At 53.5% G+C, this 14236-nt stretch overlaps 1 protein-coding gene across 1 annotated transcript in view; it reads right to left on the bottom strand.

The window, feature by feature from the left end:
- Positions 1 to 14236, bottom strand: part of DYSF (dysferlin) — a 113365-nt gene that overhangs the window by 50805 nt on the left and 48324 nt on the right. Inside the window, exons 28-34 of the mRNA XM_083368049.1 lie at positions 13800 to 13893; positions 11796 to 11873; positions 8689 to 8870; positions 6931 to 7071; positions 4913 to 4942; positions 4374 to 4400; positions 2146 to 2187 (exon numbers count right to left, since the gene is read on the bottom strand). Coding sequence (XP_083224175.1) covers positions 2146 to 2187; positions 4374 to 4400; positions 4913 to 4942; positions 6931 to 7071; positions 8689 to 8870; positions 11796 to 11873; positions 13800 to 13893 — 594 coding nt within the window. The remainder of the gene's footprint in view (positions 1 to 2145; positions 2188 to 4373; positions 4401 to 4912; positions 4943 to 6930; positions 7072 to 8688; positions 8871 to 11795; positions 11874 to 13799; positions 13894 to 14236) is intronic.

Below are 14236 nucleotides of genomic sequence, written 5' to 3'. Positions count from 1 at the left end.
GGAAGTTTTTAAGAAGAGACTGGACAGCCCTTTGTCCGAAATGGTCTAGGCTTTCCTGCCTGAGGAAATTGGACTAGATGACCTCCAAGGTCCCTCCCAGCTTTATTATTATTATTATTATTATTATTATTATTATTATTATTATTATTATTATTATTATTATTATTATTATTTCCACTTGACCCACTAAAGCAGGCATGTCAAAACGGCCGGCCTGCGGGCCGCACGTGTCACGCTGAGACCGAGCCCACCCCACTGCAGGCAATGGGGCAAAAGTCACGATTTGTCACGTGACGTCCTTTGACGTCACGAGTTTGACATGCCTGCACTGGAGCGAGGAGGCCGGGGATGTTCTGGGCCCCCTCTCTTGAGGAAGTCCATCTGGTGGGACCCAGGAGACGGGCCTTCTCTGTGGTGGCTCCCTCCCTGTTATTTGAAGGGCCCTCTTTTCCCAGTGGCCTCCAGCTGACCCACCTGAGTGGGGAGGGAGGCGGAGGATGCGATGGGTCCCCTCTCCCCTCCCCCTGGATTTATATGGCTGGCCGGGGAATTCTGGGAGTTGAAGTCCACACATCTGAAGGTGGCCAAGCTTGGGAACCCCTCTGGTAGAGGCTTAATAGACAGTTGTGGATTTGCCCCCTAGTTAGTTACCTAGATGATCCCAGACCATAGTTGATCAGCACAAACAGTTAATCGTTAATGGTAACGAGCAGTGAAGGAGCCAAGCAGGGGACTAAGGCTCAGATGTGGTTGGGGATGAAGGAGGGAAGCTGGAAAGGAGCAGGGCCTGAGGTCAGGCGAGAAGCGAGCGAGCGAGCGGGCAGGACCTTCCCTGGGATGTGGCTGCGGCACCCACCGCCGTCCCCTGCAGCCCAGGGCTCCGGTCTCCAAGGAGTGGCCCCTGCAGCTCTGGAAAGGGACAGTGGGGGTGGAAGCAGCCATTGGGCATGGATGGTGAGGACAGGGCTGTTTGGAAAGCCTGCTGGGAGGGCATCAGCCATTTTGTATTCCATTTCTAGACACACACACACACACGCCATCACCCTTGGGTGCCTCGACGTTTGAGCAATGGTCAAGAAGGTTCAAGCAAGAATGCAAAAGGGGTCTTCCTAACGCCACAGGGGGCTGCCAGTTTCTGGGGCCCCTGAAGAGAGGTCAAAACAGGCAACCCCTCGAGGTTGTGGCCACAATCTTGATTTGATATTTTATTTTATGAGGGTGAAAGCTTATTCTCCGAGCTCGTGGGTTGGTTTCCGAGCCTTTCATTACCCGGGCTAGGTTGCAACTTCAGCGGCGTGTAGGGGATGTTGACGTTCTTCTGTTGACAAGGGCTTCCAGTGTGGGCGTGTCGAGTGAGGGTCTTGTGATGGCTCAGGGGTGGGTCAACAGTGAGGGGCTGGTGATGGGGAGGTCACATCAGAGCAGGGTCACTGGGAGGTGAACCGCTGGTGGGAGTGGGGGATTGCGCGGGATGGTTGAGCATCGGTGCTGCCTCTGGTGGGCTGTGCGGTTGATTTGGACCCCGAGGATTTTGAAGGCTGGTTGTAGGTCAGTGTGTCTGTGGATGGAATTGCTAGTGGAGGGCCAGGCTCCGATGAACTCCCGAGCGTGGTGGGTGGTAGCGGGGCCAAGGATTCTTGTGTCGGTCCAATCGGACTGGTGCCGTTTGGTGTCAGTGTGGCTAGAGATTAAGGATTTGAGGGCTTGTGGAGTTTGACTGGGCAGGGATAAGCCAAGCGGGCAAACTCTGATGGGCATGAGCAGCTGCCAAAAGCTATCTGCCCTGGGGGGGGGGGCGGAACCAGACATTTATTGGCCAACACATAAGCTGTGAATATTATGGGAAAGACCTGGAAACAGGGGGTCCCTGATGGATTAGGCCAGGGGACGCCCGAGCCGTCCGACACCTTTCAACCTTGGCCTCCTGCATTCACTACTCAATCAGCAGGAGATTTAGGGGTAGCCCTACCCTCGCTTGTACCCCACAAAGTGAGATGACAGAGGGATGCCACGGCTGAGGGAGGACCCCAAAATCCTCGCCTTCCAAGAATAGCCCCCTGGGGGATTTTTTGGCAAGCTGCTCCAGCCCAGGAAGTTGCCAAGCAGAAAAAAATGGGGGGCGTTGTAAGCAAAGTGAAAAGATACCCATAGCAGAAGCCCCTCGTGATAGAAGACGGGGGGGATCAGCTGCAGCGTGGCAGTCCCGGCAGCACCAGACAAGGAGAAAAGGAAGCAGGAGAGAGAGAGAGAGAGAGAGAGAGAGAGAGAGAGAGAGAGAGAGAGAGAGAGAGAGAACGTGAGCTCAGACACACACACACCGGCAGGGTGGACAACGCACACTCAGGTGGGGGGGTGGGAGAATCTCCAAGGAAGCCAGTTCCCCCCTCCTCCATCTTCTGGGGCTGGCGGAGGTTTCTACAAGTAGTCCTCAACTTACAACAGCTCGTTAAGTCTCCGTTCAAAGTGACAACGGCACTGAATGAAGGGAAGTAGGACTGGTTTTCAGACTTAGGACCCCCGTGGTCACGTGATCAAAATTCAGGTGCTCGGCGACGGATTCATATTTACGACGGTCGCAGTGTCCCGGTGGCGGGGGGGTCACGTGATCCCCCTTTCACGACCGTCTGACCAGCCAAGTCAACGGGGGAAGCCAGGATCACTTTTAAGGACCGCGTTGCTAAGCGCACATTCCGGACAGAGAGGACTGCTATTTCGAAAGAGGGGTCAGAGAAGCCATCTAGGTTAAGACTGAACAGCCCTCCCCCGACAGAGGGGGGAGGGACACAACACCACCCATCTCCTGCTTACAACACGGTCCTTTGGGCAGTTCCAAGAAGGCTCCACCCACATTTGCACCACTCAGGTGACCCTGAGGGCACAGCCGAACCCACCACGACTCTCGGAGAGAAGACTAACGACCGGAGGACTGCAAGGAACGCCAACCCTTCCATCCTCCACCCTTCAGGCAGAACTGAAGAAGCTTCTTGGATGAGAAGGGAAAGATCTTCGAGGGACGCGCCTTTGGGCCAACCCTGACCCGACGGACGGGGAAGCGCCACAGGCTTCTCTTACTTAACCACGGCGGTGATTCGCTTAAAAACGGTGGCCAGAAAGGTTATCAAACGGGCCAAAAGCCGCTGAACGACTCTCTTGCTTAGCAACGGACAAATTCCGGGCTGTGGTCTTAAGTCAAGGACTTCCTGTACGAGTAAACACTCTTTTGTCCTTCGTTTGGGAAGCCAGCTGGACCAGACCCACGTCCAGCATGGGGCAAGCACTTAAAGCAGAGAGCCTGGGGGAGGAAGGGGGGGTTTTGAGGAACATTAGGTGCCCCGAGGCCCAAAGCTTTAAGCCTGAGAGGAGGGGGGGCTCTGTTTGTGTTTTGGGAAGCTGAGCTCAGGGCACAACTCAGAGAGGAGACCCCAGACTCTCTTTTTCACGATCACGTCCACCTTGCCGGCAAGCCCTGGGCTGGGAGGAGAAGGGGAGCTGCGGGGGGCAGGCAAAGGGCCCTCGGGCTGCCCCGGGCAGCTCCTGGTGCGCCGTGTCTGTGCCGTGGCTACAACCGGCACTTCTAAGGAGGCCTGGCGGGGGTTTCCTTCTCACGTGCACCCAGGCCAGTCCTTTAAAAGGAGAACAGGCGACCTCGCTCGGCCTTGTAGACTATTCAAGCTTTGATAGTTTGGACTGGGGAGTCCCTGGTGCTCTCTGAGCTTGGACGTTTTCTTGCAGAGGTTTGATGAGCCAGACGGGGAACATCATCGGTGCCAGAAGGGAGAGGGGGTTGCAGGGAGGAGGAGGAGGAGGAGGGAGTGGAGGGGGGAAAGATGAGAAGCAGAGGAGGGAGGAGGACCAGGAGGAGAAGGAGAAAGAGAAAGTGAAGAAGGAGAAGGAGATGGTGAAGGAGAAGGAGAAAGGAGAAGAAGGAGAAGAAGGAGGGTGAAGGAGAAGGAGATGCTGAAGGAGGAGAAGGAGAAGGAGGAAGAAGAGGAGGGAGGAGGGGAGGGGGGAGGGGGAGAAAGATGAGAAGCAGAGGAGGGAGGAGAAGGAGAAGCAGAAGGAGAAAGAGAAAGAGAAAGTGAAGAAGGAGATGGTGAAGGAGGAGGAGGAGATGCTGAAGGAGAAGGAGGAGGAGAAGGAGAAGCTCGGTTGTTTTCTTGCAGACGTTTCCTGACCCAACTACGGAACGCCATCAGTGCTAGAAGGGAGGAGGGTTTGGTCTCTGCTCATGTTTTGCATTTAAGAGATTCCTTAAGGAAACCGCATTTGCTAAAAGACTCTCTGGGGATTTGCGTCTCCCCCGTCCCTTCTTTTTCCCATCACAAGCCCCCCAGGACCAGGGGAGCCACCCCCTCCTCACCCAAGGAGCTCACCTCGTCCAGAAGAGACGCCAGTTCTGTCTGCAGGGGTCCCCCGTTGGTCCCACCAGGAGGAGAGCGCAGGGCAGGGAGGTCAGCATCCGCGGAGAGAACAAACGGACAAAAAAGGCCACTTTTTCAAAGCAAGGTCATCGCTGCAATACTAGACTTCATCCCCCGTGTTGAAATCGTTCCATGAATTAATACACAGAAGGAAGCCACTTGTGAAGTACCGTACGGATTTTCTGGTTGATCACGACAGTGAGGACAATTCACCAGTGGAACTACTCGCCACCAGAAGTTGCAGGGGCTCCGACCCTGGAGGTCTTCAAGAAAAGACTAGGCAGCCATTTGTCCAGGGTGATATAAGAGTCTGCTGCCTGGGCAGGGGGCTGGACTAGAAGACCTCCAAGGTCCCGTCCAACTCTGTTATTCTGTTTTGAGGAAAGCTCTGGATTCTACAGAGATTCTTGCCTTCGACCACAATCCCGCCCAAACTCAGCGAGGACCCAAAGCAGAAAATGTAGCTTCTATAGACACTGTGAGGGTCTTACCTCAAAGCCTGGGATGTGATGGACAGCTGGCTAAAAAATAAACACACACAACACAAATATCCACGTTACCGCCTGACTTTGAAAGGAAGGGGGAAAACTCCTCAAAAACTCTTGAAGTCCCCACATCTTCAAGTTGACAAGGCTGAGAAACGGCGCTCGGCAGGTCTCAGCCTTGTCCGCTTTATGCTTCTCAACACCCTTGCGCTTCTCCGCTTTCAGATGCATGGACTTCAACTCCCAGAATTCCCCAGCCAGCGCTTCTCCATCTTATCAACTCGGCTGATGGCCCAGGACAAAAGTCTTGGACGCGTCAGAGATGCACGAATCCTACTTTATGCAGCAAGAGTGGCTTAGCATTCAACAAACCTTAGTCAGGCCACACCTGGAACACGGCATCCAGCCTTGGTTACCACATTACAAAAAAGATGCCGAGACTTTTGGAAAAAGTGCAGGAATTGGGCCTGGCTAGTCTGGAGAAAAGGGACGCGGTGTGGCTCAGTGGGTTAGGACGCTGAGCTTGTCGATCAGATGGTCGGCAGTTTGGCGGGTCGAATCCCGAGTGCCGCGTAGCAGAGTGAGCGCCTGTTACGCGTCCCAGCTTCTGCCAACCTAGCAGTTCGAAAGCACGTAAAAATGCAAGTAGAAAAACAGGGACCACTCCGGTGGGAAGGTAACAGCGTTCAGTGCGCCTTTGGAGTCTAGTCATGCCGGCCACATGACCACGGAGACGTCCTCGGACAAGCGCTGGCTCTTCGGCTTTGAAACGGAGATGAGCACTGGCCCCCAGAGTCGGAAACGACTTGCACGCGTGTGCGGGGGAACCTTTACCTTCACCTTTTTAGTCTGGAGAAGAGAAGGACCAGGGGGGACACGATAACGGTCTTCCAGGATTTGAGGGGCTACCATAAAGAGGAGGGGCTCAACTTATTTTCCAAAGCACCAGAAGGCAGAACAAGAAGCAAAAGGGCAAAATAACCTGGAATTAAGGAGAAACTTCCTAACAGTGAGGACAATTAACCAGTGGAACAGCAGGAGCGGGGAGGGGGCCGTCCTCACCCGGCGAGATCCGCCTGACATTTGGGGGAGGGGCTGTCTCAGCCCCCGACTTCTCCCCTCCCCTTCACAGGGGTGAATTTTAAAATTATTTTACGCTGGTGGGAAGACAAGAACTGCACCGTTATTATTATTATTATTATTATTATTATTATTATTATTATTATTATTATTATTATTATATAACAACATAATATAAAATTATAACCATTAGTGCTCATATGCAACTGGTTGCTCAAAGACAGCCCGTTTTTTAGCCTTCAGCTCACCAGGCTTAAGCTGGGCAAAATGAGCCGAGGGGGGGGGGGGGAAATGGGTGGGCGTTTATTGGGGGGGCACTGTTACCCCCTGCAATGTCATTTGTGTACAGGGAGTCCTTGAGTTCCGACCATATGCTCTTAAGTCATGATGGTCATCAATTAGGCCACCCCTATATGACTGACTCAATTTTACTTTTGCAGCCGTCGCCAAACAAGTGCCACGGTCGTTAAGCGGACCGCCACAGGCCGGTTTGGTGGATAACTGGAAGCCAATGCCGGTTTTCAACAAAACGGCGGCAAAACCCGATCCCGTGACCGCGGGAAGCTGCAGGCGGCCATACGGGCGGGGACGGTTGCTGAGGTTCAAAGGCCAATCCGGGGAAGGCAGTCGTCAGAATCCCTAGTCTGGGTCGTAGGTACCCGCAGGGAGGTTTGTCGCAACTTCAAACGGTCACTAAGTGGGCAGTCGTAAATTGAGGACTACTTGTCGTGTGTCAGGACAGGCGTGATGGCCTCGTGGCTTCACCCAGACCTCCTCCTCCCGGCTCTGCCATGTCCTTGGGGGGGGGAGATTGCTGCACAGAGGCCCCCCCCTCGGCTGGGCTGCCTCGCCCCTCCCTTCCGCCTCAAGGCCTCCTGCACCCCTCCTCGCCCCCCCCCAGGGCTCCCCCAGGCTCCAAGTCCCCCCAGAAGCCCCCAACTCACCTTCTCTCTCTGGATCAGCTCAAAGGCGGCCAGCAGCTCCCCGGCAGCCCGGCTGCCCTTCACGACGGGACACCAGGACAACCTCGGCGTGTGGTCCAGGGTGGGCTTGCAAATGCAGCGGCCCAGGAATTCATCCGCACCCTGGGCAGAGGGAGGGGAGTTTTCCATGGCTCTTAATCCTCTGTCGTTTTGATTGGGGAGGGAGGGGGTGTGCGATTGTTTTTTACTTCTTCATGCTTTTTACTACATTGTAAGCCAGCCAGAGCTGCCCAGAATTGGGAGATGGTGACAGAAAAATTTAATAGAGGGAGGGAGGGAAGGAAGGAAGAAGGAGGGAAGGAAGAGAGGGAGGGAGGAACGAAGGGAAGGAAGGAAGAGAGGGACAGAGGGAGGAATGGAGGGAGGGAGGAAGGAAGAAAGAAAGAGAGGGAGGGAGGGAGGGAGGAAAGAAGGGAGGAAGGAAGGAAAGAAGGAAAAAAGGAAGGGAGGGAGGAAGGGACGAAGGAAGGAAGGGACAGAGGGAGGGAGGGAGAGAGGGAGGGAGGGAGGGAAGAAGGGAGGGAGGGAAGAAGGAAGGAAAGAAGGAAGAAAGGGAGGGAGGGAGGGAGGGACAAAGGGAGGGAGGGAGGGAGGAAAAAAGAGAGGGAGGGAGAGAGGGATGAAGGAAGGGAGGGAGGGAGGAAAGAAGGAATGGAGAAAGGAAGGAAGGAAAGAAGGAAGGGAGGGAGGGAGGGAGGGAGGAAGAAAGAGAGGGAGGGAGAGAGGGATGAAGGAAGGGAGGGAGGGAGGAAAGAAGGAAGGGAGGGAGGAAGGAAGGAAGGAAAGAAGGAAAAAAGGAAGGGAGGGAGGAAGGGACGAAGGAAGGAAGGGACAGAGGGAGGGAGGGAGAGAGGGAGGGAGGGAGGGAAGAAGGGAGGGAGGGAAGAAGGAAGAAAAGAAGGAAGAAAGGGAGGGAGGGAGGGAGGGAGGGACAAAGGGAGGGAGGGAGGAAGAAAGAGAGGGAGGGAGAGAGGGATGAAGGAAGGGAGGGAGGGAGGAAGGAAGGAAGGAAAGAAGGAAAAAAGGAAGGGAGGGAGGAAGGGACAAAGGAAGGAAGGGACAGAGGGAGGGAGGAAGGGAGGGAAAAAGGGAGGGAGGGAAGAAGGAAGGAAGGAAAGAAGAAAGAAAGGGAGGGAGGGAAGGAGGGAGGAAGGAAGGAAAAAAGGGAGGGAGGGAGGGAGGGAGGAAGGAAAAATGGGGAGGGAGGGAGGGAGGGAGGGAGATGGCTGCCTATTTTACTGTTTCTGATCCGGGTATCTTTTCTGGAGCCCCCAGTTTTGGGCCAAGCTCTGGGAGGCACTTCAGGCGGTCCTCGCCTTACCACCGCGGAACGTGGTGGGCTTCCTTGCAGACCTTTCCTTACCAAACCAGGTAACGTCCTCAGTGCTAGGAGGGGGTGGGGGTTTCAGGGAGGAGAAGGAGGAGGAGGAGGAGGAGGAGGAGGAGGAGGAGGAGGAGCAGGGCCTTGAGGCTCCAGCTGCTCTCTGAGCTTGGCGAGTTTTCTCGCGGTCGTTTCACGAGCCAGGTAGGCGACTCCACCAGGGCCAGAAGACCTGTAGTAGGCGGCCGGTGGTACCTAGCCGGGGGGGGCAAAGCCTGCAAGAAGCCGCCTGTCTGTTGCGCTATCATCGCTGTGTCCTTCACAGCCGCCCACCGTCTCCGTCCTGACGAACTCAGGCCGCTGCTTAGCCAGCTTCCCCTCGCCCTCCGCACACTTACGTAGGTGTCCTGGTCGTAGATCTCAATCACGACATCGGGAGGGCATTCGGCAATACTTTGGGGCGCCCCGAAGATCTCAATCTCGTAGAAGATCAGCGTTTGGTCCCAGGTGGGGTTCAGCGTGTTCTTTGCCACCACCGTCTTCTGGCTCTGGTGCAGGAAGGAGACGATGGCGTAGGGATCTGGGAGGGGAGAGAGGGGGGGCGGTTTGAGGGCCCACCTTCCGGAGTGCCCAGGAACGCCACTGAGGAACATCTGCACCAGGGGAAGAGCCCTGCACTCTTAGCATGTCCAGAGGAAGTCCTCAGCTTACCAGCGTTCATTTGGTGACCGCTCAAACTTACAACGGCGCTGAAAAAAGGGACTTACGACTCCTTGCAGACTTACAACTTAACAATAATCATGATGATGATGATGATGATGTTGGAAGGGACCTTGAAGGTCATCTAGCCCAACCCCCTGCTCAGGCAGGAAACCCTATACCATTTCAGACAAATGGCTGTCCAGTCTCTTCTTAAAAACTTCCAGTGTTGGAGCACTCACAGCTTCTGGAGGCAGGCTGTTCCACTGGTTAGTTGTTCTCACTGTCAGGAAGTTTCTCCTTAGTTCCAGGTTGCTTCTCTCCTTGATTAGTTTCCATTCGTTGCTTCTTGTCCTGCCTTCGGCTGCTTTGGAGAACAGCTTGACTGCCTCTTCTTTGGGGCAGCCCCTGAGATACTGGAAGACTCCTATCCTGTCCCCCCCTGGTCCTTCTCTTCATTAAACTAGACATTCCCAATTCCAGCAACCGTTCCTTGTATGTTTTAGCCTCCAGTCCCCTGATCATCTTTGTTGCTCTTCTCTGCCCTCTTTCCAGAGTCTCAACATCTTTTTTACATCGTGGTGACCAAAACTGGACGCCGTATTCCAAGTGTGTCCTTACCAAGGCCTTGTAAAGTGGTATTAACGCTTCGCCTGATCTTGATTCTACCCCTCTGATGATGCAGCCTAGTATTGTGTTGGCTTTTTTGGCAGCTGCAGCACATGGCTGGCTGGCTGGCTGGCTGCCTGTGTTCAACTGATCAAAATTCAGACGCTTGATGACTGACTCACATTTATGATGGTGGTTGTGTCCCAGGGTCCCTCTTTTGTGACCTTCTGACCAGGTAAGACTCCAAGCATTGTCCAGGAAGTTGGCAGCAGACCACACACCTCGCCTCGCTTTGAAAGAAGCTCGGAGACGACGTTTCTACCTGCCTTCCCTTGTCTCCATCTCCACCACCTTCTGCCCCAGAGTCCCGGGCCTTGTCTGCCCCTCTTGGACCCCAGGCTACCTCATTCCCCACCCTTGCCTTGTGGGCCAGACGCAACCCACGTCTACTCACCCATATCCCTAGTGATGTCCTGTGGAGATTCTCCCTCACCCAGATCACGGTTGTCCCAAAGGTGCTTCCCCCCCAAAAAAAAGGCAACTGGACCTTTTTGGTTTTTCCTTCGAAAACCTTTTGCTTCTCATCCAAGGAGCTTCTTTAGTTCTTGACTGAAGAAGCTTCTTGGAGGAGAAGTGGAACGTTTTCAAAGAATAACATCAAGAAAGACCAGTGGTCTTTTTTTGGGGTGGGGTGGGGGTGGGGGAAGCACCTTTGGGCTATCCCTCATCGTGTTATCATCACCAAGAAATGATGCCACCTTTGGCTTTAACGGGAGAAATTCAGAGATGCGTGTAGAATGAGGTGGTAGCTATAACTTTAAAAGAGAAAGAAAGAAAGAAAAAACCCTTGCTTTTTGGAACACTTTGCAAATATGTAATAATAATAAAGTTGGAAGGGACCTTGGAGGTCATTTAGTCCAACCCCCTGCTCAGGCAGGAAACCCTATACCCGTGGTGGCGAACCTATGGCACGGGTGCCAGAGGTGGCACGCAGAGCCCTCTCTGTGGGCACGCGTGCCGTCGTCCCAGTCCTAGGCCTTCAGCTGGGTTTTATAAAACCTTTTCGCTTTAGGCCTCCGCCGCCGGGTGCAAAAAAAGAGGTTCAATCAATCGATCCATTTCAACTTCTCACAGGGAAAAAAAAGTTAGAATTGATTGATTGAACTTTTTAGTCCCCCCCAGTCTGCCCTTACCACTGCAGCCACGCCTACCCAATGGGCCACGCCCACCCAATGGGCCACACCCACCCAAAGAGCCACGCCCACCCGGCACCCGATGATACATAAGTGGGTTTTGGGTTGCAGTTTGGGCCCTGGGTCTCTAAAAGGTTCGCCATCGCTGCCCTAGACCATTTCAGACAAATGTAGGTCTGTGATTCTATTACTACTGCCTTGAAGGAGGCCACCAAACTGGAAGCTGTGCCGACATCCTTTGAAGGATCTTTGCCATTCCCGCTCATAACAACACAAATCCTTCTTCAGGATCTAGCTGATGCCATCGTCAAAAATGAATGAACGAATCATTTCGTTCCTGCAGCCGTTCTTCCTGTGTTTTTGCCTCCAGGCCTTCGATCGTCTCAGTCGCTCTTCTTTGCACTTTTCCCCCAAAGTCCCAACCTCTTCCTATTATTTTTTTTTTTTTGGTAATGTGGGGGACCAAAACTGGACGCAGCATCCCAGAGGTGGCCTTACTAAGGCTTTACAAAGCGGTGCCGATACTTCGCACGATCCCTTCGCCGTGGCCCAACGTTCTTTCTTTCGCCTCGACTCGAGAGGAACAGTGTCTGGGCCGCAGTCGACCCCGTTCCGAAGCCTTTTCAAAAGACCCCTTTGTCTCCGCTTCGCACCCATGCCGGGTTGCGTTTTTGCGACCCTGAAAAAGCGCCCCTTTATGCTTTGTTCCACCAACAGCAAGTCGCAATTCCATCTTGGTCTACATCTGTGCCGGGTGTTGTCATTGGCTGCCGTCCATGCAAAGAAAGTTACTCCCACTCGGCCCAGCCAATCAGACGGGATGAGGTCATCCTTTTGGAGAGAGACTCCGAGTTCAAGGCAACAAACGTGTTTCTGTGTGTGTGTGTGTGTGTGTGTGTGTGTGTGTGTGTGTGTAGGAGAAAGAAGAGATTTGCTGTGGGGGCAAAAAAAGCATCTCCAAATATCTGCCCTGGCCTAAAATCCCGGTGCAGCTCTGGCCTTACCTGAAAAGCTGTCTTTATCCATGGCTAGCAGGTCCCTTGCCTGGTAGACGTAGCAGCGTAGATGGTAGCGGTTTCCATCTTTTAAGGAGAGAAAGGTTGTGAGCAACACGACAAAAGCAGCAACAGAATGGAATATCTTGCTTTAAAGCGAAAGCTCTGGAGTAACGGGGGTGGGGGGTGGGGGGTGGGGGTTTCGTCTCCAAACTTGGCCGCTTTCAGACTTCTGGACTTCAACTCCCAGAATTCTTCAGCCAGCTCTGCATACTGGGGGATGCCGGCTGGGGAATTCTGGGCGTTGAAGTCCACCAGTCTGAAAGTGGCTATGTTTGGAGGCCCCTGGCCTAGAGGTAATGTGTTTTTCCACCTAGCACGGGGGTAGGCAACAATTGCCCCAGTGTTACTCAGGAATTTAACAAGAGCCAAAAGAAACTCCTGGGCGGAGGTTTCAGCAAGCCAGGTGGCCACATCTCTCTCCGTGGCTGGTAGAGAGATGAAGGCAACAACCAGGAAAGGTGTCTTCCACCTTTTATACCTTTCCAGAACAAAGACATCTGGTCTGGGTACCAGGAACCAAAAGGTACAGAAAGATAATTCCTAGGTGATGACTCATACACAACAAACCAGGTTCCACCATAACTCCTTGCCCCCCCTCCCCTTACCTTACTTTTCATGTAAGCAATCACCTGTACCTAAAGCATGAAACATTTGCTTTTATAGAACTAATTTCCCAATATAAAGCACCTATAAAGCTGCCTGCACATAAACAAAGCTATGTATATATATATATACACATGATTACAAAGTATCACTACTAATATCAATATTACTAACATCAACCTTAAGCATAATAAAATCCCTTCACAACCTCGGCTCTTTTATGACTCATGCACTTCAACTCCCAGAATTCCTGAGTCATCATAGGAATTCTGGGAGTTGAAGTCCATGAGTCATAAAAGAGGCCAGGTTGCCTACCCTTGGTCTACACCATCCGGTGTCCTTTACCCAGGGGTGGGATTCAAATACGTGAACAACCAGTTCTCTGCATGGATGCCGCTTCCAGAAGTCCAAGGCCCAGAATGGACTTCTGGAAGCGGCATCCACACACTTCCGGTGCGCTGTTCTGGGCCTGGGAGGCCTCCCCTGGGCCTCCAATGATCAGAACGGACTTCTGGAAGTGGTGTCCACGCGCTTCTGGTGGGCCATTCTGGGCCTGGGAGGCCTTTCCCGGGCCTCTTGAGGCCCAGAATGGACTTCTGGAAGCGGCATCCACTCACTTCCGGTGCGCTGTTCTGGGCCTGGGAGGCCTCCCCTGGGCCTCCAATGATCAGAACGGACTTCTGGAAGTGGTGTCCACGTGCTTCTGGTGGGCCATTCTGGGCCTGGGAGGCCTTTCCCGGGCCTCTTGAGGCCCAGAATGGACTTCTGGAAGCGGCATCCACACACTTCCGGTGCGCTGTTCTGGGCCTGGGAGGCCTCCCCTGGGCCTCCAATGATCAGAACAGACTTCTGGAAGTGGTGTCCACGTGCTTCTGGTGGGCCATTCTGGGCCTGGGAGGCCTTTCCCGGGCCTCTTGAGGCCCAGAATGGACTTCCGGAAGCGGCGTCCACGCACTCCCAGCGTTCCGTTCTGGGCCTTGCGAAAAAGGGCTAGGCTAGGGCTTCAGCCAGTTCTCCGAAGTAAAAAAAAAAATTAGCTATCGGTTCTGCCGAACCGGTGCGAGCCGGCAGTCTTTATCAATGCGCTTTGTGGTTATTACTGTTTTATGGCTCCCTTCCTTGAATTCAATTCAATTCTTCCAGCGTTTATCAACATCTCTGTGACCCACTCGGAGCACAGCAATTCTAGGGCAGATCCAAAATAATGAAATTCTCCCCCTAAGAGCGACACCGGGAACTCGGGAGCGCTTTCAGCATCCGCGTCAGTGCTGGTCGTGCACCGACCCACAGATTCCTGTTTCTCCCCACTACCACCACCTGTTGTTCCCCCCCCCCCGGGAGACTCACAGTCAAAGATGCAGGAAACGGTGGGCCGGTTTACTCCAAAGTTGAGGGTGGACACGGATCTCCCGTCATCGCTCTTGTCCTCTGTCACTCCACCCTGAAGGAGAAGTCAGTTTTCATTTTGCCGCGGGGGGGGCGGGCGCATGCTGACACCCCCTCCCCAGACGCACACACAAACGCTTGCTTTTCTGCAGGAAGAGAGCTTTTCAACGCACACTGTTTTTTTAAAAAATTTTTGTCTATATTTGTTTGCTTTTTGGCTTGTTGATTTTTTTTCTTTTTTTACATTTCTGCAGTTCGTGCTCAATACGTGATGGCCGTGGAGCCCAATCAACCACCTCCACTGTTAATTAATTAACCAGAATAGAGCTGGAAGGGACCTTGGCTGGCTGAGGAATTCTGGGAGTTGAAGTCCACAAGTCATAAAAGGGCCAAGTTTG

Source organism: Vipera ursinii, assembly GCF_947247035.1.
Source record: "Vipera ursinii genome assembly, chromosome: 7".
In the NCBI taxonomy this organism is placed as follows: domain Eukaryota; kingdom Metazoa; phylum Chordata; class Lepidosauria; order Squamata; family Viperidae; genus Vipera; species Vipera ursinii.
The sequence above is the reverse complement of the archived record's forward strand: the minus strand, read 5'-3'. Positions and strand labels throughout refer to the sequence as shown.